The following is a 22,153-nucleotide window of genomic DNA, read 5'->3' on the forward strand; positions in this document are numbered from 1 at the left end:
GACACCTTTGTGATCACGTCTGTTATTCTGTGGGTCATAAAGTTGTTGTAACCTCAGAGATACACAACGTTGTTGGAAATATATTATTTATTCATTTCATCTTCACTGTGATTCTCCTCGTCAAACTCAACATGTGTTCTCTCTCCGAGAAGCTTCCCTGGAACTAAAAACCCCGGAGAGAGTCTGGGGTGTCGTGGATCTTCTATCTAGAACCTCCAAAGAACTCCTGCAGGAGAAACACAGGTGATGAAAAATCTGCTGGATTTACTGAAGACCGTCAGCAGACCTGGAAGATCTGGAACCGGTTGACGGTTGGATCCTTCTGGATTTCCATCAGATCGAGTCACCGTTGTTTTCTCGTTTCCTTGACCGTCTCTGACCGTCCGCGTCTCTTCTACGCTCTGTTGTTGAAGAAAATAGAAGTTTACTCATTGAAGCAACAAGGAATTCAGCCTCTACATTAAAGACAAACCAAATAACTTTCTTAAGGAGGAGGTGCTTACACATGACACAGCTGCAGGGCTAAGTATCAACCTAGCTAAAGCTGCAACCTAATCTTTAACTTAGCTAAAACTGTATACTAGTTAAAGCGGCTATCTAGGTTAAGCTGCGACCTAGGTTAAGTTGCAACCTAGCTAAAACTGAGACCTAGCTAAAGCTGCGACCTAGCTAAAGCTGAGACCTAGCTAAAGCTGCGACCTGGCTAAAGCTGCGACCTAGCTTAATCGGCAACTTAGCTCAAACTGTATACTAGTTAAAGCAGCTATCTAGGTGAAGCTGCGACCAAGCTTAAATTGCAAACTAGCTAAAGTTAAGACCTGGCTAAAGCTGCGACCTAGCTAAAGAAGCGACCTAATCTTTAACTTAGCTCAAACTGTATACTAGTTAACGCAGCTATCTAGGTAAAACTGCGACCTAGATAAAGCTGAGACCTGTCTCAAATCGCATACTTCTCTTAATATGTTCACTATCCTGATGCATACTAACCGCCATTGCACTAACTAGTATGCAAATTCTCGACAGATAGTATGTCTGCCACTACGCACTAACCGGAAATGAAGCGGCAGCTTCTTCTTCTACTACTATTTAACGATGATTGAAACCAGCTGTAGGAACACTATCGTCGACACCTGCTGGCAGAAACTTTTTGCTCTCAACGTTTTCTTTTGCCGCCTCCATCTGAGTGGTAGTGACGTAACTTCTGTTAGTGACGGCGGCCGTTTAGGGTAGAAAGTGTCCATCAATCCATACTCAGTTTTGTGGGGGTTTTAGTACGACAATTTAGTGTGCATGGCGCACTACATTTTGCACACCAAGAATTGAGACGCACTTATGCACTAAAAATACTAAGTTTGAGTACGCAAGTATGCGATTTGAGACACAGCTCTAGCTAAAGCTGCGACCTAGCTAAAGCTGAGACCTGTGCTGTGTATCAAATCGCATTCTTCTCTTAGTATACTAGAAGTTAGTATGCATCAAGATAGTGTACATACTAACTAGTACGCAAATTCTCAACAGATAGTATGTCTCAAATCAAACACTGCAGTTACACACTAACAGGAAATGACGCGACAGCTTCTTCTTCTACTTCTATTTAACAATGGTTTTAAACCAGCTGTTTGAACGCTATCGACACCTGCTGGCAGCACGATAAAGCTGAGACCTAGCTAAAGCTGCGACCTCGATAAAGCTCAGACCTAGCTAAAACTGTATACTAGCTCAAACTTGGATAAAGCAGCTAAATATTTGACCTAGCTACAGTTGCACCTTAGCTGTGGTCTATGCACTTTACATTTGTGTTGAATTGAAGTTGGAATCGAGTAACATTTGTATAAACACACTAGTCGGCCACACACAATAAAATGTTGGACTGGATTTGCCCCCTGGGCCATGAGTTTGTCATGTGGAAAGTGGTTAGGTTGGATGTGTGATGAGCTGAAGATGCTGTGACTGAGATGGAACACAACGTCTTACCCCGTCTGGCTTCAACACTTTGGTGACCCTCACCGACTGGAAGAAGGAGTGGGGCCGAGGCTGACCCGGGATCTGGTCCAGACCTCCAGAGGAGAAGCCAGAGTCCAGATCTGCAGACGATAAGGTCGATGACGACACACTTGTTTGTCTCAATGGCGTCTTAACCTTGGTAATATATTTTTTCGGGTATTGTTTTAATCGTTTAAAAGTGCTTTGTGACCCTGGTCTAGAAAAGTGCTCTACAAATATATATTACTTACTTACTTACACTTGCATTCATACTGGTTTATAATATCATTGTGACATAAATGGCGCCGCCTGTCTGTAGACAGGTGTAGCACAGTTTACAAATATCATTTTAATGATTGAAACTAAAATGTCAAGAGTTGTGTCGTGTTACAGCAGATACACAATTGTAAACGATAGATATGAATAACACAATATTGTGTAAAAAAAAGAAGTGAATTTCATTCCAAAATAAAAGTCTAAAGAAGGAGAATCTTGGTATGGAACCCACCTCTGTCCTCTCTCGAGTGAGGCTGGACCGGTCCTTCCCTCCAGATGGAGCGGAACTATGGAGACATGTGACATGTTACAGCTCGGTTCACGCTTAAGTCCTGACCTTCTGCTGACCTTTGAAAAGGGATCCTGGGGTGGATCCGAGCGTGCACGAGGTCGGTCCTCGCCGGGGGGCTTGAGCATGAAGTCTCTCAGAGGGTTCCCGCTGGACGCACCAGGAGGCTTCTGTACGCCATCTTCCTGTGGCGGCGTGATGGAGGGAAGCCCTGCAGAGGAACCGTTCAGTCTGTTATTCTAATGCCTTACACTACTTTTATGCCATTTACTGTTCTTTACATTAAGCTGAACAAGCCTTCACATTTTTTCCATCTGCTTTTGATGAAGTTCAGAATAAGCTGTAGAAACTGAAACTGGTTTTAAAATCAGAAAAATTTGTTTTTCTCTAACCCATGTAATTCCCATGTAATTAGACATTCCCATGATTTCAAGCTGGTGATAAGTTGTAAATACTTTCGTTATTGATCCGGAGTTTTCTTTCAAAGAGATGTTGGAAAATTGGTTTCCAAATTAGGTGTGAAGCTCGTTTTCAAGTTTAGTTTTCTTCTTAGAGCTCAGAAGATCCTCGTATCAGAGACATTGGCGACGTGGTCTACATGTGTCCTCTCTTGTCTGTGAGACACACTCCATGACTCTGGTCTTTGAGGCTCTTCTGGACTTGGCTCCTGCATATTTAAACACTTTCCCTTAAGCGAACCAGAAGCCATGACGCCTTACGTTCTGACGATAATCTGTCTTCTCCATGCTTTCAAGTAGAAGAACTCACATTTCTCCGATCCTTAAAACTCTTCACTGGCTCCCAGATTCTTTCAGGATCATTTTTTAAAATTCTGGTTCTTACTTTCAGATCTATTCATGGTCAGACTCCTCCTTACATCACTGATCTGATCCAGACTTACACCCCAGCTCGGGCTCTGAGGTCTGTGGATCAGAATCTACTGATGGTTCCTGAACACGCTTCAGGACCAGAGGAGAGAAATCCTTCCAGACTGTTGCTCCTAAGCTTTGGAACGATCTTCATCTGTGTTTGATGATCTACTGACTCCTTCAAGAAACATCTTCAAGACACTTTTATTTGTGCTTTTCCCTGATTTTCTGGAACTCCTGTTGTGTCTTTATTGATTGTTTGATTGTTTAAGCACTTTGTGACCCTTGTCTGCAAAAGCACTATATAAATAAAAATGACTTACTTACTTTCAGATTGAAATGGGAGAGAAAGCATTTTGTTTTTCTGTCCCTGAACCCTGGAATACTCTCTGAAATCATCTTTGTTTGAAAACTTTTATTTCACTAGATCTTGATCTCAATGGAATTGTATCTGGTTAAATAAACGTTATATCATATAATAATACATATGTAACACATGTTTGATTCAATCTTGTCGTTTAATCGAGGAGTCCCGTCAGAGTTGAGTAGAAGACAATTGAATTCCTCACCAGAGTCCGGGGCTCCATCCAGGAGGCCCTGCATGGAGAACCTCTCCAGCTCTCGGAGGATCTGACCAAAGACCGGCGGCTCCTGGATCTCCATCCCTTGAGGACCGAATCTGAGGCCGAACCTCCAGGCGCTGTCGAAGGGGTCCATGTGTCCTCCACTCACGCCGTAACCATCTTCGTCTTCGTCGTCCTCGTCGTCCTCGTGCACCATAGCGTCGAAGAACAGGTCCCTTCAGAAGTCAACACACGCTGCAGTTAATAGTAAATACAGTGACGTAACAACTGAAGCTACTTTTTTAAGTGACGTTTTTTCTCTCAACTAACGCAAGCAACTCACCTTTGACCCCGGTGGTGGTCTGCAGGGACCCCGAAAAACGCTCGGAACAAATCGAAAACACTCATTTACTGCTGTATTCTGAGGAAACAAACTAATTCATGACACACGATAAACCTGGTCGTAGAAAGACAACAATATCGCCAACTCTCGCGATATTTCGGCGTGATGTAATCTTACGCATTTAGTTTATTTTATTAAGACTTATTTTAAAGTATGGTTAAATGAGCTTCATAAAAGAGAGACATTAAACTAAGTATTAATAACGTAAAATAATATCAAAAACAATATATGATCATTGCTTTGCAACGAAGAGGGTTTCCGGTCATGCATTATCACGTGACCCCATTACCAAAACAAGTGCGCGATCAGACCAAAGCAATCGATCGCTGTCACGCTGCAGGTACATTTAGAAAAAGAAAACATTAAAAAAAAACCTTTTGTTTTTAACGGTTTTTAATCATGAATTTCTCTCTATTACGATTTCAAATGTTATATTCTATTAGTGTACTGGAAATCGAATTTCCCGAAGCTGAATAAAGTCTGTAATAATCATATATTTTATGGTGTAGTCCTGTTAAGTTTTATGACAAAGCCGTGTGACAATATATTAATATTAAGCACATAAAGTATTGATTTATCACATCTAACTTGCCAATTAAAATGACTTTCGTAAATAAACATCCATCTTAAACATCAATAATGATTGACGCTGTGGTAGTATCAACTATTTTCTATGGTCGGGGAGCATCACAGGCAGGACAGACCGGTGAGGAGGGCGAGCTCGGGACTCTTCCTTCATCACCTCTCCACCCTTGACCTTGGTCTGCATTGATTTCAATTGAAAACTGAAGTCTTCACTCTGGTCTTCCACAAGATTATCGTATCATTGGTCAAGAACTCTTTTATTTCTACAAGTGCACACACTCACACACAGTCACCAAATATGTTTCGTCCCATTCCAAACAAGAGGTACACACTCATCTAATATTTACACGTTTACTTGAGGAGCCAGAAGAAACATTGTTTTTAGACATTCACATCCAAATCCATGAAAATATCTTCATCTGGTTTATTTATTATTTATATATTTTTACAAAATAAAAAATATGAAAAAGCTAACAAGTCTGCAGGGATCTGAGAAGGAAAAAAAAGCCATCGAACAGACAGACTACAGTACTTGTTTTTATGTACAAGACAAGTTGAACCATTTACATTTGTTTTAATGCACAGTACAAAAAGAAAAATAAATCACTGACCAAATAAAACCAGAGTACAATTCTGTCCGTCAGTATTCGCTGTTGGTGGGGGGGGGGAGGTTGGAGGGAGATGGGGGGCTGAGGGGAGGCAGATCAGCCTTAAAAATCATTCTCAGGTCCAGTGAGCGGACCAACAAGGCGACACGTTTGCTTCTTCATAACACAACTAAAAATGCCAGGCCAGAAAGTAAAGCACGGTAAAAACCACGTCTCCCGTCTGTACAAACATGCACGCAATCACATGACATACACTTTCCCCGCTCCGAGCCGGCGAGCTCATCTATAGCCTTTATATATAATATATCTATATTTGGTACAAAATAAACTTCACGACTCTACCAGAGTATTGGACCTTGAAACCTAAATCATAATCAACACTGAACAGCAATTAAGAAAATCAATGGTAGATTTTTTTTGTTTTGTTTTTACACCAGGAGTGTTGGTTCATGGTTGAGGGGTACAAAAGAAATCTGCCCGACTTGTTGACTCCTCGTCAGGGAAGAGGGGGGGAAGCGATGAAAAGGAAGAGGAAGACGTGACGGACAGAAAAAGAAAAAAAAGGCTAGATTGTTGAAAACATATCTATGTTAGATATAGTGGAAGAAAACTGGGTGGTTGGAGACGACAAAGTCCCACATGGTTACCTCTTGTTGGGGTAATTCTACAACCGTTTTAACTCCTCTCGTCCAACCGGTCACAGATTGTTCCCTCGGTGCTGCTGGACCAAGAGACCGGGTGGGAGCAAGTAGGAGGTCGTGTCGTGGGGCGGGATCACGTCTCGCGCCGCCGCCGTCTTCTTCTTCTGCTGGGGGGGTTCATCGGTGGGGGGGGGATGTTAGTTTGCTCCCCAGTTGTAGCTGTTGTACGCCGACTTGTTGATCTGAGACTTCTGCTGGATGGACGCGTTCTGGCTCCGCTGACCAGAGCCGCTCTGTGGGGGGACACCAGAGGGTTCTTCACACGAAGAGGCAGAGAGACACGGAGATCTTACCTGTCCGTCCTGCTGCAGGTGGTGGTGGATGATCTGAGAGTGGGCTTGTTGGTGCGGGGTCAGGATGTGCATGAAGGGGGCCGGGGCGTAGCCCGCCGCAGCAGGGGGGTTGATGGGTCCTCCGGTGCCGAGAGGCGAGGGCAGGCTGAAGGAGCCCGCGGGAGTGCCGGCGTGGAACCCCTGCTTCTCAAAAGACTGCTAAAAAGGACGACAACGTGTGGCGCTGTTACAACTGCAGCGAGAAGACGACGAGGTTTCTCTCTCTACCTGAGTCTTGGTGTAGACGGAGCCGGAGATGTCAGGAACCCCCGTGTTGCTGGAGGTCACCGAGACTCCTGTGGAGGCGACACACAAGGTCAGGCGGACGTTCAGATGCAAGTGTTGGTCAGTGTTGGCGTGACTTTAAACTGATCAGAGTCAGGATGTTGCAAGATTTAAAACATTGTGATGCAGAGTCCAATGAAATGAAGCAACAAATCTAGAACGTTCCTCAAGTCCATCTTCAGACACAACTGTGACAGAAGCTCAGCAGCTTCTTGTAGAAGTTCCCAAGATCCAGGTGCAGAAGGTCAAAATCCTCTCGTGTTTTCATTCATGCCAACAAATCTCTCTCTAGACTCATTCAAACAATTTCCACTTCAGGATGAAACACAAGCACGTAATATCGTAAGACGTGGACAACCTTTAAAAACACGTGAAGTCAAAACAACATCTGCTGTGCGTCTCGCTCACATTTGTACGTTACTTTTGGCCTTTTTCTGTCGGCAGCTTCCAGGGTCATAAAACTACGTCTTCTAAGGTCAGCAATATTTGGCATTTCACTTGCAGGATAAAAACACATAAACTAGACCATTTTAAACGGTATGTAATGTATGAACCATAATGACATCTTTATTCTCACAGTATATTTACATCAAGTGTCTAATATTCAACTTTGGCATGTGTATAAAATCTTACCAAGTGAATATTTGTGGTCAGTTGTGTTACGCTACATCAATCCCAGAAACATTCATTTATGTATGAAGGAACAAAGATGAAATGAAGCTTGACATGAGTAAACAATTCATTTTAGAAAGTCAGCCAAACACATTTAAAAAAAAAAGAGAAGGTAACTCATACAACTACAACACACAGCTAAAAGTGTGAGAGTGTGTCTGATCGGCGCTTAATAGGACCGCGTTCACACTGAAAATATTTTAGCCACATTACAATGCGCTACGACTCAAATTTAGACAACAAAATGCAAAACTCTCTTCCCCTGCTAAGATGCTGCTTGGCTGCCTTTTTGAGTCATTTAACTCTTTTAACAATTTATGAATGGATCGATCTAAAAAACTAAAATGTATTTTAGTCTCCAAATACGGCTCAAGAAAACTCCCAAACGTTGATGTCTACTGACACAGATCATAGATGTTCAATGAACTGAAAGCAAGTCGAGCGTTGAACTTAAAAAAAAAAAAAAAAAGGACATGCGAGTCAGACAGATTAGCTAAAGAATGTGAACACTCGCTAGCTAGGATAGCTTCAACTGCTGCAGTGCATTATTGGACTCGTGTGTTGAAAGTAAGTATTCTTGCCATCATCAATTTCGCCTACAATTGTGGGCTGAAGAAATCTAACTGAGGATCTTTCGTCAGACGTGTTTTTGCGTCCACAGGGTCTTTTGGCGAAGCACAACACAATTAAAAGAGCGTAGGGAGCCTCAAGACGTCGCTCTCGTCACACTCGGACAAACAAAGAGACAACGAGTGAAGCGCAAACTCCAGAGGGAAACCAGAACCTCCACCAAAGCAACTGACGTGGACACGTGACAACACAGTCGATGGAGATGAAGTGTCGCTTTGACAGAACACAGGAAAAGGCGAGATGTCTGACATGAAGTTGCTGGTTTCCACTACAGCTGAGATGGGGGCGTGGGGGTTCGGGGGGGGAGAGCACAGAACGGACGATGGTGGGCGACAGAAGGAGGGTCATGGGCTGGACATCATCTGTGTATTGTTGGCCCGTTCACCCTCACACACTCGCAGCCATATCAGGCACAAACTACAGCTCGATGGTAAACGCTCCACTAACACACAGGCCGTCACATCGACTTTGGCATGAGGCGGCACTCACCCATTCCAGGCCCGCTGACGGCGCCGGCTGGCTTGTTTTGTGCGGAAGCAGCGGCGGCGACGGCAGTGCCGTATCCGCCCTTACAGAAATCCCCACTCCCTGAAGCCTGGCCCACATCCTCATAGCCTGCAACAGTCAGACACACAGCCGCAGCCCACAGCGTTAGACACACCAGGCAGGAGGGAGGGACGGGCGGACCTGGCTCAGATGGCGGCTACTGATGGAGGAGCACAGACCTCTCTTGGATGTACTGAACATTTAGGATCTTTTTAAAAACATTTTCTCAAAATGTTCAAATTTAAGTCAATTTCCTTCAGTTCGAAGCCGTCAATCATTGTCTGATGAAACGCCACCATGAGCAACATAATCCAAGCCAAGTCTTTTGGGGAGGAGATGAGGGGGTGAGCGAGGAGGGTGAAGAATGAGCAGAAAGCAGCAGATGATGCAGCAAAACCCTGTGTCGACCCTAATGCACTTCTCAACTGCAAACAAAAACGTTTGTGTTGTAAGTGTGCGCCATTAAAGAGGAGCAGACTTGTGTATGAACGGTGCAGCACCTGAGATGAACGCAGAGTGAAACAGGACCATGACACACATGGACTAGGAGATGAAACATAAAAAATGTATTATGTATATACTGTATGTAAATCCAAAGGCAAGACGACAGCCGATGACCACTAGAGTGATTTAAGACAAACAAAACTTGAACAAATCCGGACAGTAAGAGATAAAATCTCATTCATTAAATGTTTCAATTTGTTTCCTCTTGGAATTGCAAAAATGTGAAGGTCAACAGATTTTTACAGTAGAGAATTTTACATTTTTTTAATACTAAGATGTTTCCACATTATTAATTTGTAATTAAATAGCAAACAAAAAAAAGGTTGTTCAGTGCCATTTAGATACGAGGTCTGACTTTAATTTAAACTACATTGTTTTATGTTCAAATGCAAAACACTGTGAAACTTGTCTAGAGCGTATCACAAACAGCACAAATGTGAGCAAGACAGCAACAAACAGAGCATCATCAGATCAGATCATATCATATCAGAGCTCCCAACAAACCCACAACAGGCCGGCAAAGAAGCCAGTGTGTGTGTTAGACACCATTTCAAACACGCTTCACAAACCCGTCATTCACTTCCTTTACATGATCCAACTCAGCGACCACGAGGCTCAGGACCAGCCAAGCAGACTAAAGGTTCTCAGTCTTGTGCATTCAGTCACACAAGACTAAGATTGGTTCTGAGAGAAAAGTGACTGAAGCTGAAGTTCCTGATTTACCTTCCGTGTTCAAATACAAACATTGCTTTATAGGTCCAACGGTTCCAAAAGAACAAGTGAAACAACATGAAGGAAAAGTATATTCAAGAGTTGTATTTACCAACAACAGAAAAACCTTTGGAGGTCTTAAAAAAAGTCGATGGATGCAGTTACCAGAACCTACATCTTCCTAATTGAAACCGGAATCGATCACACGTCCTCAGGGACAAACGATCCTCATCATGAGTGAAAGATGGAGTCGTCCATAAACTCTGCGTGACCCCGAGAACATGCAGAGTCACCTGCTGTCAGAGCCTCACCAGTGTTGTAAGCATGGGACCCGTAGCCGCTCGCCTGCTGGAAGGGTGTGGCCGAGGTGTTGACGCCTACATTCACGCCGTGCTGCTTTGACGATGTCTGGGCCACCTTAGGGATGATCAGAAGAAACTGGTGAGCACTCGTCGACCTGAGAAACAGTCCACCAAACCAAGTCTCGAAACGCTCACCGGGAACACGGCTGGTGCGTACTGGAAGGTGTTGGGCAGGCCCGGCATGCCAGTGTAGTACGGCAGACTGGTGTAGCTGTAGCCGGGCGGCAGGGCGGGGTTGAGGAAGGGCTGCTGGGCGGTGTGATGGGTCTGGTTCTGGCTCTGTTGGGTCTGAGCTAACGTGGTGGCCGGAGCTGGAGACGATGCATCACCTCGACCGAACTTCGATAGATCACCTACAGGTGCAGAAGAAAAGAAAAGCAGTTAAAACAAGAAACTCATCGAGGACAAGACCCATGAATGATAAACAAGTCATTCAAATTTGTTCGTAAACAAATGCACATGTGGCAAATGAGGGAGAGGTTCCAGGACTCTCGTTACCCTTTTGTGACACTAGGTGAAGCCAGAAACAATGTGTTCATTCTGGAGTTATCCTGCTTCAAAGCTATATTTACATTTTCACTGTAGCTCTAAAAAGAACAAAGTGCAAAGGGAGGAGTTGAATCCAAAATGAAAAAATCTTAAGCCACAATTTCTGATTTAAAAAACCTTTGAAATTGATCCAAAAACATACCATTGCTGTTGTAAAAGAACTGATGTGTCATGTCTCAAAGTACGAGTTAAAAATTGAGCTGTGGTCTCTTGAAGTTACACAATTGTGAAATGATTTATGGTATATTAACAGTATTTAACAGTCGAGCTTCAAGCTAAGATGTTTTGATCAAGTGGCACATCCCAAACAGACTTACAGTCATATTGTTTGAAGGCCACAAATATTCTTAAACATGTACCGAGCTGGATCCATGGGTGAGTTTCTTGGATTATCCAAATCTGCAAGCGGAGAGTTGGACTCACCTGAATATGGGTTATTTGTCAAGTTGCCTTCTCGACCTGTCAGTGCAGTTGTTGGGGTTGCAAACGGGATACTGTAATAATCCTTCAAAAATAAAGAGTTGCGGGTTAATTTTTCACCGACTTACTGGTCAGACCTTTACCGTTTAAAATCTCACCAGTGGTATTCTTGTCTGCAGCATCTGCAGGTCATCGTATCCGTACACCTGAGGCTGAACCAAACCCGTCACCATCATCACATTGAAAATCCACAACATTTGCTTTAGAGAGAACATCGGGTCTGTTTAACTTACCGGATAGGCGTGAAGAAGTCCAGGAGCCATGATGTAAGGATTGGGCAGGAGGGGAGCGACGCCAGGTGTCAGGTTGGGAGGTGCTTTACCTTTTTGTGAAGAAATTAAATCAGGATTACAGAAGCAAATTCGAGAAGAACACTGAAATAGATGTTAACAGAAATTGAATTGATAATCATGTCACTTTTGCCAGGTGAGATTCAAATAGACAAACACAAAAGATACAGTTTCTAACCCAGCTGTTCTACTTGAATGAAGTTATCAGGTGGTTATTTTCTTAAATTGGGAATAATGCAAAGCTTACTAAACATTAACAGATTAAAGATTTAAGATGAAAAAATATCATGATAAAGAAGAATATTGGAAAAAAACAAACATTTCTTTATAGCACTCATGCCGCCTTTCAAATACACCAAAGTTTACATCTGCATACTTTGGAGAATAAATCAAGCGCAGCCACTCAAACAGACCAGTAGGGGGCAGTTGAGGTCACCTGAGGACGCTATGGAGCTCCGTGTAGGTAAGGACGTTGCCGATGAAGGAATGTTGGACGTCGTGGAGGCCATGGAGAGTGTTGCAGCAACGTTAGATGGGACAGCCATGGAGGCACTGTTGAGTCCCACAGCCAGGTGACTGACGGGGCCAAGACCCGAGGGGCCTGAAACTGGGGCAGTCGCAACAGAGGAGGGCTGAGGGACGCCTAAAGACACCTGCACTGCCACGGCTGAAGAAGCTGGGACTGACGACGACTGCACAGCAGAGACTGAAGAAGAGTAGGAAGGGTGGAGGTTGGAGTCTGCGTCCACATTGGGGTGCTGTGGAGGTGCAAGAAGAGAGTGATGACTTCACCAACAAGAAACAAAATCCATTTCCTGGTTGTCACGGAGAAACAAGCAACACGAGAAGATCTTGACTCACCATCAAGCTGGCGTTGGATGCTCGAACTGCTGAAGATCCCAGACTGCTCTGTTGCGACGTGTAGGAGCTGCTCGGACACATATCAGACATCAGAACACGTACAGTACTGCGATGAAACAAGTGCGTCCCACCTGTTGTGTTGAGGAGGGGGGATGTTGTTGGGGGCCATGTCTTCACTGTGCCCGAGTGTACTGAGCGACGTCTGACTGGACGTGGTCAACAACGACGACGGTCCTGAGCAGCTGTCCGTCAAAGTGCCGATGCTGGAGACTCCAACTGCCGAGACTGAATCAGAGGCCGGCTTGACCGACACTGCAGAGCCTGCTGCTGGTGCAACACGCGAGCGGACGGTCAGTCAGTCAGTGGTCACATCCTTCATCTACACAGATTATGATGAAATGACCAACACTTACCATCCACTGACGGGCCTGAACTATAGCCATTCTGGAAAGAAAAATGAAAGAAAATGTGGAACTTTTAAAACCATTTAAATAATCCTCAAATATATAAAATCATATTGATATAGAACTAAATAAATAACTTTCCTAAATGTTCTATTATGCCAATTTGATTTTCCTTTAGGGATATCACACATGTTATTCCAAATAAACTAAATAAATTTCAGTACATACACAGACTAACATACATATAGTTATAGTTACATTCAAGCATCAAACTGTGTGGCTGAGATATTAGGAAAAAGCCACATCACCCCTTCAGAACATTCCTTAATTTAAAAGAATGAGTGAGCCTATGAAAATCCATTTACAGTTTTTAGGATTATTCTAATCAACAGTCTGTGTGACGGTGATAAAACAATCTTCTACATGTTCATCACTGGGTAAAAGCTTCAGGATGGGTTAACAGGTATTTTGGCAACTCTAATAATGTATCTTACTTTAAGCAAAGATATTTAATATCAATATTCTAACCTTGGACTGCAGGTCCTTTTGAGGGGACGATGACACGGGAGTGTACCGCCGAGTCTGCGTAGTCCTCTGATCGTACATGTCCATCTGGCTGAATTGGGAAAGAGCAGGATTGGATACACTGAGTATTTTTGTTGTTGTAAAATAATAAAGCTTAAAGTGCAGGTGGAGTGGTAAATAGCACGTTTGACCCAATAATTATGTGAAATATCACCATTATGAAAAATTCCCCGACTCTCAAACTCTTAAAAAAAAAAAAAAAAAGGGCAATATCAGAAGGCAATTGAACATAAAGTTCCCTCAAAGACCATGGATACCTTTAATCTCCAGCTGTAACAAAATAGCTGGCTATTCACTTATGATGCATGAAAGATTGAGAATCTCTCTCACTTCAGGTATGTGACGTTTTAATGCGATCTACGCTACACATCTTTTAAAATTCACTAAAACGCGAACACAACGTATATTTTCCGAAACATATGAATACTAAATTACCCAAAAGGAGAATTACATCACCCGCACTTTAAAATTAACTATCACAAGTGCTGCATTTGTGAGCAGCATTTCACGACTGTATGACAAGCGTGAAGTCACACTAACCTGCCAGGGCTGGTGTAGAGACTGTTCTGAACCTGGTTGACTGGGGTTGTGGTCGAAGTGGCGGACTCATACTCGGGGAGAACTGGTTCTGACCCAAACAGCAGTGCCCCAAACTGAAGATTCAGGCCAGAGATCTCTGTTGAGCCAGGCATCTCCACAGCCATAGCAGGAATCTGCAGATCAAGAAAACGAGAGCTTTTTAACCCTTTAAACCCCAAGTGCTCTGGACCACCGTCATCAAGACAGACTCCTGGAGTCTTATTTTGTCATCATTATAAATATATAATAGTAATTTATAATCACATCATTATACAAGTCACTTTAGAGTTCATACTATGTTATTAAGTACAGTTTTTCTATTGAAACTGGTTTACACAATCAAAAACATATAGAAATGTTGAATAAATTACAATTTTGAAAATGTATCCTTTAAATAATGGACAAGAACACAGACTCTTAGCACATTCTTAATAATCCACCAGCCATAAATTCAAATAAGCTCAGACGACCCAAGTACGCTGCAGTCATGAAAGAGTTCCAACAAACTCCATGTCTTACTTTGGTGCTGATCGTTGTCCTTTTCTTCTGCTGTTTGAGCTTGTGTTGCTGTAGAGGCAGTGGACTTGAGCCCTGGGTGTCTGAAGAACTGGGGGAGACTCTGTGACCTAAAGACGGGACTCCAACCATCTTGGCAAGTGAGGAGGCAGGAGGCGGAACCATGTGTGCGGAGGATGACGTCTGTTGAGACGGCGTTGAGGAGACGGACGATGAAGGAGGCAGGCCTTTATCCTGCAGGAAAACATCCAACATGGACGACGTCGACGTAGGAGCCTGGAAGGGCTGTCGCTTTGGGAAAGAACCATGGACCGTAGAATCTGGCGCAGACTTCATATCTGTCAAGACAAATTGTCGTCATTTTATCATGCCAAGAATAAAACACTTCAGACGCCTCCTCACCATACTGTCCAAGAGTACCACTGGTTTCCCAGGATGACGGTGTTGTGCTGTGAAGTACAGACTGGGAATGTTGGGCGGCAAGTTGGGCCAGAGCCTGTGCCGTTTTATACTGCTCCAGGAACTGTGAGCCGGTGGATCCAGTGGTACCGCTTTTAGGGTCTCCCACCTCACTGAAGCCTTTACTCAACATGCTAACCTGTTGATGCAGAACAATACATCAAATCTGTCCTGCATGCAACCGTGTATCTGGAGAATGCAGTTTATAATGAGCTCACCATGTTATGCTGAGAGAAGGTGGCGCTAGAGGGCGCCTGGGAATGCGGCCCTCCTTGCTTGGAGTTGTTAAAAACCATGGGTTGGGGCATGGAAGGAGGCTTGTTGGAATCCATGGATGGGTTTTCAGTCTCTGTGGAGGAGGTGGGCGTTTTCCCGAGAAGCACCGCAAGATCAATCCTGCAACAGGCGTTACATTCAATAATACACACAGATGGACAAACATTACATTTAAGAACCTTTTTATTACCTTATTGTATAAATATAAACCCATTTTAGACTCTGGGCCCCAAGTGCTTAATAAATATTTATCCAATGAGTAAATCCATTAGTAAGAAGGAGGCAGAAATAGTTTATTAAAATCCTCCTTTCTCTCGTTTAAACGTGAAAGTTGTGTGTGCACCATAAAACTTTATCACCAGTAAAAAGTAAACCCCAATAGTTTAAAAAAAAACTTGTGGTCACCTCTGGCCTTTGGTGATGGTAACATTCTCTTTAGGGGGTGGAGCCGTTGCCACACTGGAAGCTGTGAAAATCTTGGTCTCTGACAGCTGCAGAAGTACAAGAGGACAAACATGGATTCAATTTTCTTTCAAGAAACACACAGCTCAGCTTTGAGTGGAAACTAAACAGGATTAACTGTGGACTACATACATCTTCATTCCAGTCCTCAGTGCCCCACTCCTCTGTCGGAGGCCTCCAGGCTCCTGTGGAAAAATTAGAGCAGCACCAACGGGTCAGAGGAAGTCTTGCAGAGCAATCGCAGAGATGCAGATGAAACACAAACCTCAATAAAACCCTTTTATTGACGTCACTGAAATAATGTTCTGCTTCCAACAAGTTTATTTTTAAAGACTGTTTAAAGTCATAGCTGACACTACTATACAATTAAAAATAAAAATGGTTTTAAGAGTTTGTCTTGTTACTCTGGTTACTATTGTCAATAAAATGTCATTACGCTTGTACATCGTAAGGGTTACTAGTTCGTGCAAAGACCATAGAGAGCTTTGTTTAAAAATGTCCTTCAAAAATATGATACTTGAAACGTTATACGTTCATTGATACTTCCTTTAAAAGTAGTTCATGTTCATTGATACTTCCTTTAAAAGTAGTTCATCCTCATAGCAACATGGACATGTCACAGTTGTGTCAGTTTGTATTATGATGACATGCAAAGAGTCACAGAGCCAACAAAAAAAACACATACCAGGAGCCGAGTCAAACTTGGGTGGGTAATTGGTTCCCTCAGTAGGAGGGTATTCCAACCCTGGAAACAATTTAAACAGTTTAAACAATGAACAAAGTGTGATCAAAAAGGTGCACATTCCATTTGTTGATAGCAGGGGCTCATGAAGCTAAGAAACTTTAGATAAAACCGTGGAACACAGAAACAACATAAATAAACTCGACTCTGCATCTTTCTGTTGGCGCATCAGTCCTAAGCTGCACACAACATGACTGAAATCTACCTGGTGCAGTTTTAGTAAATATTAAATGAATACGTTCATGATGGTTTCAGATCTGTGGACTTACTCTGGCCCTCCTCATCCTGCGGCTCCGTGCTCCCCGTGTTGTTCCAGGTGTTGCTCCCTCCGTACGACTCATCAGTCTGAGAAGGTTCTGCGTAGTCAGCAGGGTTGAATGTTCTGTTGAGAACAAAGACTAAGTCAGTTGAGCCGAGCTTTTACAGAAACCATTTGCTTGTGAACTTCACTGACGCACAGAAAATAAAACGGTGACCATCAGTGATGGTTCCCTAAATAAAGAGCTTCAATTTTTCGGTTTTCTGCTCGGAGCATAAAGGTTTTAACGTACATAAACTCTTTGTTTGGATAAATAAACCAAAACATTGTGACCTCTTTTATGTGGTCACTTAGTGAGTAAAGTAATATTTGCAAAGCTGAGTCCCTTATTGAGGATTTAACGCTGAACAATGGACTCGGGTCCTGCTTCTTTGTGACCATGGTAACAAGTGAGAGTGGCACAAAAGCCTGTTTGGTTTTAGCCAACATAGGTGTTGTCTTACCCCATGCCCTGGGCTGAAAAACGGCCTCCTCGTCTCCCAGGTACCGCTAAAAGAGCAAGTCTCAAGTTAAGAGAAGATTTGGAGCTGAAAACTACTCTCAAGTCATCTCAACTTACCGACAGTCCCCCTGCCTCTTCCTCGTCCCCTCCTGCCTCGGTCGCTGCCCCGTTCGCTGCCTCGTTCGCTGCCTCGTTCGCTGCCTCGTTCGCTGCCCCGTTCGCTGCCCCGTTCGCTGCCCCGTTCGCTTCCTCGTTCGCTGCCTCGTTCGCTGCCTCGTTCGCTGCCTCGTTCAATGCCCCGTTCAATGCCCCGTTCGCTGCCTCGTTCGCTGCCTCGTTCACTTCCTCTTCCAGGCACTCCAGCTCTCGCCACCTCCAGGCCATTTTCCTGACCACGAACTAGGAAGATAGTATGAAAGGATTCAATAATCAAACACCAACAGTAAAGACAGACGGGTGTGTCTGCCAGACTTGTGTTCAGTCTTCTCCAATTTTTTTTCTTTTCAATATTAACCTTATACTGACTTGTTCTAATGGAATGAAGTATTACATAAAAGCATATTATTACTTTGTCCTGAAAATATGGCGCAATAGAAACATGATATCATAATAATTTCGGATTCATTGGTTCTTTATCAGCACTACCATTTTCATGCTGGTACACGATCAAGTACCCAGGGAGACATTTAAGGTGCTAGACCGATCAATAGGAACAGAAGGGGAAGCGATAAGACTTACACTCTCGTCCTCTGCTGGCTCCACGGGTCTTCCGAGGAGCCCCGCCTCCTCTGCGACGCGCTACATCTTTCTCACTTTTCTCCCTGTTGTCTTTTCCTTCATCTGCCATCTCCACCTGGTTAGTCTCCTTTGGACCCGACACACCTTTCTTTTTCCCAACCATCTCCCAAGAGTCCTGAGAAGCAAAAACACAGATCATGAATATGCATTAGGCCGATATAATCACGTAAAAGCATTAGAATAACATTTTTTTTTAAAAACCTTAACGATAGCAGCAAAGAAACTTCTTACAGCAAAAAATGTTGTTACTCTGCCATCTTTTTAAAACAGATTAGTGATTTAGAATCAATAACATGGAGGACAGGTTCAGGCATATTTGGGTTGTCACAATGCTGGTATTTATTTCTATTCTTTATATAATTGACAAGTTCTATTTAAAGTTTTGCAGATTCAAAGTCATATATATCAAACTGCCATCAAATACCACTTGTTATTAATTACTGACGGCTGTTAAACGGTTGACTTAAAAAAAAAATGTAATCAGTGTATGAAAGTTTAACAGGTATTGACTAAATGTAATGTTTGTTTAACTTAATGATCACATTATTTTTGGATTCGACAAGATATAGTTTGCAGAAAATAAAAATAAAGTATGTAATGGATGACGTACGTTAAATACAAGTTTTCCTTGTCAATTTTTTACTGATGTTTGACATAAAAAAAATCTGAATTGGCCAATGTATAAAACTGCGCATGATTATGTCGTAAGTTTCTTATTTTTGTTTGATGTTTATTGTGAAGATATTTATTTGAATGTTCTTATGTCAGTTGGAAAACATTTTGATATTCCTTTGAGGCCATTTCAATAAACACAACATGTAAAAATAACTTAAGGATTTCTTTAAACACTTATTGTCACCAACTCATATTGGTAACAGGAAAATTAGCTTTAGGTATCGAATCAGACAACTTCTCCTATTATAATTAAAGACCATTCAATGAAAGGTTTGAGTTGCAAAACAACTATTATATTCTCTGTAAAAGTGCAGAAAGAAATGTTAAATTTACTTTACACATGTTTGCCCTAAAATTGTTTGCTCAAATAATAACAAGAGATAATCACTAAATATGGAGAAAATAGTTTTTGTCTTCAATACATGGGAAAGTTTTTTTTTTTTTTTTAATTTCTTTTACAATTGTTCCAAGTCAAGGTCGTGCAGTGAGCAGCAGTAGATACTGTTGAGAGCAACACTGTGATAATGAGCCCTGCCGCTGCAAAACATCCTCCAAATACAGATACTGTCATTCGTGGACCACAACTGACTTAGCTGAGAGGTTCCAGAGCAGCGTCTACTGCTGGGCGTATTCATGTAATTTAGGAATCGATCCATCGCACAAAGCAATACTCACAGTGTCTGGGCTACCCTCCAGCAGCACATTGATGGCTCTGTTGACGTCTCCATTGCAGTCGTGTAGCGCGATCATTGACTCGTCTTGGTCCTTCCCTGTGATGTCGATCAACTGTAAGACACAAGCAGAACAAAGCTCAATTTGCTTCACTAATTACTGCTAAAAGTAAATGCTTCTATTCCAGCTAAAAAGCTTCAATGCAAAAAAAAATAATACAAGTTGTGCTCACTTTCAGAAGAATTCCTGTGAATGTCACGTAACAGTGCCGTCTACAGCGCTATGTCACCCTATGAGAATTTAACATTTGAACCAAAGACCTAACCTTTTTATTTAAAATTGATTTGAATTTCAGATAAATGAACCTGGGGGTCAAAGTGTCAAAGTTGCGTGCCTCCTAGGCCATTATGGTATTAACAATCCTTTCATTTTTAAACTACAACCAAACAAATAATAATGTAGACACGTTTAATGACTATGTATATTCATATTTTTTACATTCACTACTCATCACAAATCTTTGTTTTTTCAGGCAAAGTGAATTAACATATACTTGGTTGTACATCATTGTAAATTGTCTTTTTTTATAAGAACATATGTCTGCGGGCTGAGTTTGCACTTCAAAATTAAACAGAAATAAAATCAAAAGATGTATGGACAGAGATATTTCTAATTTTAAAAAAGGGAAAAGGTTTATTCATGTTTTACCTGTTTGACCTTTACTTCAAAATCTGCATCGTTGTGATCCGATATCATCTGTGCAAGTCGGATCTGCTCAGCAGTGGCCTGTTGTGAGGATTAAATATTAGCATCACGGACAGATTCTCCATTTTTTTTTTTATCAACACAAACGCACAAGTATCAGATGACTACACAAAATGAAAAGGAATATCATCGATAAGGAATTACAATTATGCAACATGCAAAATCAAGAACACAATACTTTCATGTCTAAAATTCGATTCCCTGATCCGAAGCAGATATGGTCGTATGATGAATTAACTTTGGTCATGAGCTCTGGATTTTTGTTCATCGTATTCACAAGTGCGTCACACAACGTAACCTTTAAACTGTTTTAAAATAATGGCGTTGAGAACGGAATTCAGTTCAAAATTGAACCAGGGACCACCAAATAAACGTGCATGTGATGCGAGGGTGACTGGAGACAAGTACCTGAGGCTTCTGCTTCTGCTGGATCTGGCTCTGTGTCTGCTCCCAGCTTCCCCGGGCCCGGTTTCCGCCCATGGATGTCATGATTTACAGTATATACAAATAAAGAGTATTTACAAAGGATTGACACCTGGAAAAAGAGAAAGATCATGTTCTTAAAGACGACCGTTTGAGGCTCACGTCAGGAAATGAAGTCATCATCTACGAAGCAATAATGTAATCCACTTGAAAGAAAGCCCATTGTAAACTGTCTGTCAACTGACAGGTACAAGGTTGTTTGTCATACAAACAGTGATGTATGATACACACTGGCAACTACTTCCTTAAACTGATTTTTGTTCCGAGTAGAAAATGCACTGCAGTGTTTTCCAGGAAAACAGCTCCAGCTTTTTTGACAGCGTCTTCATTTTTTAAGCTGGAGATTTGTATACATTTAGAAGAAGACGTCAACATCCTTCAACAACAACAGTCCTTGACGTAGCCGAGTGAGCAAAAATGTTGTGTAATGACAGGACTGGCCGACACAAGTGGAAAGACATCGTTGGATCGGGACATCAGCTCAGAAAGTGTTAACCTATATATACACATCAATGGCGACTGTCTCGCAAACATTACGTAAAAAAAATGGACTAGTCCATATAAACAAGCCTGTTAGTCGTCAAGGCCTGTCCCAACATTATCCCGAGCCCACTTAGCCAAGCCACATGGTTCGACAACACACCAGCCAGAATATAGCCCGAAGAGACTGAAGTCAGCCCCGTGGGTTTTCACTATCTCGTGGGTTTTTCTTCGCCTCATGGCGATGGAAGTTGACCATTAGCTAGCGCTAGCTTACCAGCTAACGCGAGTCCCGTTAAACCGGATACGAAGCCGCGGCGTCCACCGGCTTTGGCTGACAGGAAACTAAACAACCAGCTAATTAAACTAGTCGTAAAAAATAAATAAAAAATAAACGGAATTAACCAGAACTAACTGTTCGGTTTTTAATTCTCCTGCTGCCGTGCGTGTCCGCGAACCGTGTCCGCTGTTGTTGGAGTAGATGACGGTTAGCTCGCTAGTTAGCCACGCTAGCATAAGAGAGACCAGTACAAACATCACTGTCAGAACCGGACACGACTATAAACCACAAACTCACGCTTCAACATCCAGAGAAAGGCGGGTTCAGATCACACCTCAGGGCGGCTTAAAAATGACCAAAAAAATATAATAAATAAATAGATACAAACCACCAACCACAACACTAGACGCCCGCTATTACACCCGGCCGACAAGTGGCTCTTGTTGTCCGGATACTTGTCGGTCTCTCAGGGCAGATGGACCAGAAACTAGAAAGTGGGATCATGTGGCTTAAAAAAGAAAATGAAAACAAAGCGTGAATTTTTACCTGTTTCTGTTCCACTCCGACGCCACGGAGAGCTGGGGTCACGTGGTGCACGCGCGCCTGGAGGAAAGTGGACGAACATGTGATGCCAGATCAAGAGTTGGGTTTTTAAATCCACGTCGCTGTGACATGTCAGGACGACTGATGCCGGACTCGATAAAGATCCTTCAGCAA

The 22,153-nt window shown here is 42.6% G+C and overlaps 2 protein-coding genes across 10 annotated transcripts; both read right to left on the bottom strand.

Moving 5' to 3' along the window:
* Window positions 1-69: 69 nt before the first annotated feature.
* hax1 (HCLS1 associated protein X-1) lies at window positions 70-4,460 on the bottom strand. Its single transcript, XM_087786663.1, has 7 exons — window positions 4,324-4,460; window positions 3,987-4,216; window positions 2,608-2,759; window positions 2,492-2,546; window positions 1,975-2,084; window positions 287-401; window positions 70-226 (listed from the first exon to the last, which is right to left on the bottom strand). The coding sequence occupies exons 1-7, from the start codon at window positions 4,386-4,388 to the stop codon at window positions 207-209; spliced, it is 747 nt and encodes a 248-aa protein (XP_087642789.1). The 5' UTR covers window positions 4,389-4,460; the 3' UTR covers window positions 70-206.
* A 1,032-nt stretch (window positions 4,461-5,492) lies between these two features.
* Window positions 5,493-22,109, bottom strand: ubap2l (ubiquitin associated protein 2-like). 9 transcript variants are annotated; one of them, XM_087786671.1, is made up of 29 exons: window positions 21,983-22,108; window positions 20,602-20,728; window positions 20,137-20,214; window positions 19,432-19,542; window positions 18,022-18,196; window positions 17,401-17,682; window positions 17,285-17,330; window positions 16,792-16,904; window positions 16,466-16,525; window positions 15,913-15,965; window positions 15,724-15,809; window positions 15,261-15,438; window positions 14,986-15,181; window positions 14,587-14,921; window positions 14,029-14,201; window positions 13,432-13,519; window positions 12,913-12,943; window positions 12,631-12,826; window positions 12,500-12,566; window positions 12,075-12,396; window positions 11,582-11,670; window positions 11,447-11,500; window positions 11,292-11,373; window positions 10,455-10,672; window positions 10,269-10,374; window positions 8,686-8,811; window positions 6,838-6,905; window positions 6,571-6,765; window positions 5,493-6,510 (listed from the first exon to the last, which is right to left on the bottom strand). In XM_087786671.1, the coding sequence occupies exons 2-29, from the start codon at window positions 20,680-20,682 to the stop codon at window positions 6,415-6,417; spliced, it is 3,705 nt and encodes a 1,234-aa protein (XP_087642797.1). In that variant the 5' UTR covers window positions 20,683-20,728; window positions 21,983-22,108; the 3' UTR covers window positions 5,493-6,414. The 9 variants fall into 9 exon arrangements, with proteins under 9 accessions (XP_087642797.1, XP_087642796.1, XP_087642794.1 ...); XM_087786670.1 differs by having other exon boundaries at window positions 6,571-6,768; XM_087786668.1 differs by having other exon boundaries at window positions 5,493-6,768; window positions 12,631-12,823; window positions 21,983-22,109.
* Window positions 22,110-22,153: the final 44 nt, after the last annotated feature.

Source organism: Callionymus lyra, chromosome 3 (assembly GCF_982586985.1).
Source record: "Callionymus lyra chromosome 3, fCalLyr1.hap1.1, whole genome shotgun sequence".
Classification (NCBI taxonomy): Eukaryota; Metazoa; Chordata; class Actinopteri; order Syngnathiformes; family Callionymidae; genus Callionymus; species Callionymus lyra.

Bases quoted from the DNA above. Each gene is read 5' to 3' on its own strand.
- hax1 (XM_087786663.1), bottom strand. From the start codon at position 4,388: ATGAGTGTTTTCGATTTGTTCCGAGCGTTTTTCGGGGTCCCTGCAGAC. The intron at 2,760-3,986 runs GTGAGGAATTCA...GTTCCTCTGCAG, and splicing joins GGATGGAGCCCCGGACTCTG to GGCTTCCCTCCATCACGCCG. The intron at 2,085-2,491 runs GTGGGTTCCATA...TATCGTCTGCAG, and splicing joins TCACTCGAGAGAGGACAGAG to ATCTGGACTCTGGCTTCTCC.
- ubap2l (XM_087786664.1), bottom strand. From the start codon at position 20,682: ATGACATCCATGGGCGGAAACCGGGCCCGGGGAAGCTGGGAGCAGACA. The intron at 20,215-20,601 runs GTACTTGTCTCC...TCCTCACAACAG, and splicing joins AGCAGAAGCAGAAGCCTCAG to GCCACTGCTGAGCAGATCCG. The intron at 15,966-16,465 runs GTATGTGTTTTT...ATTTTTCCACAG, and splicing joins CAAGTTTGACTCGGCTCCTG to GAGCCTGGAGGCCTCCGACA.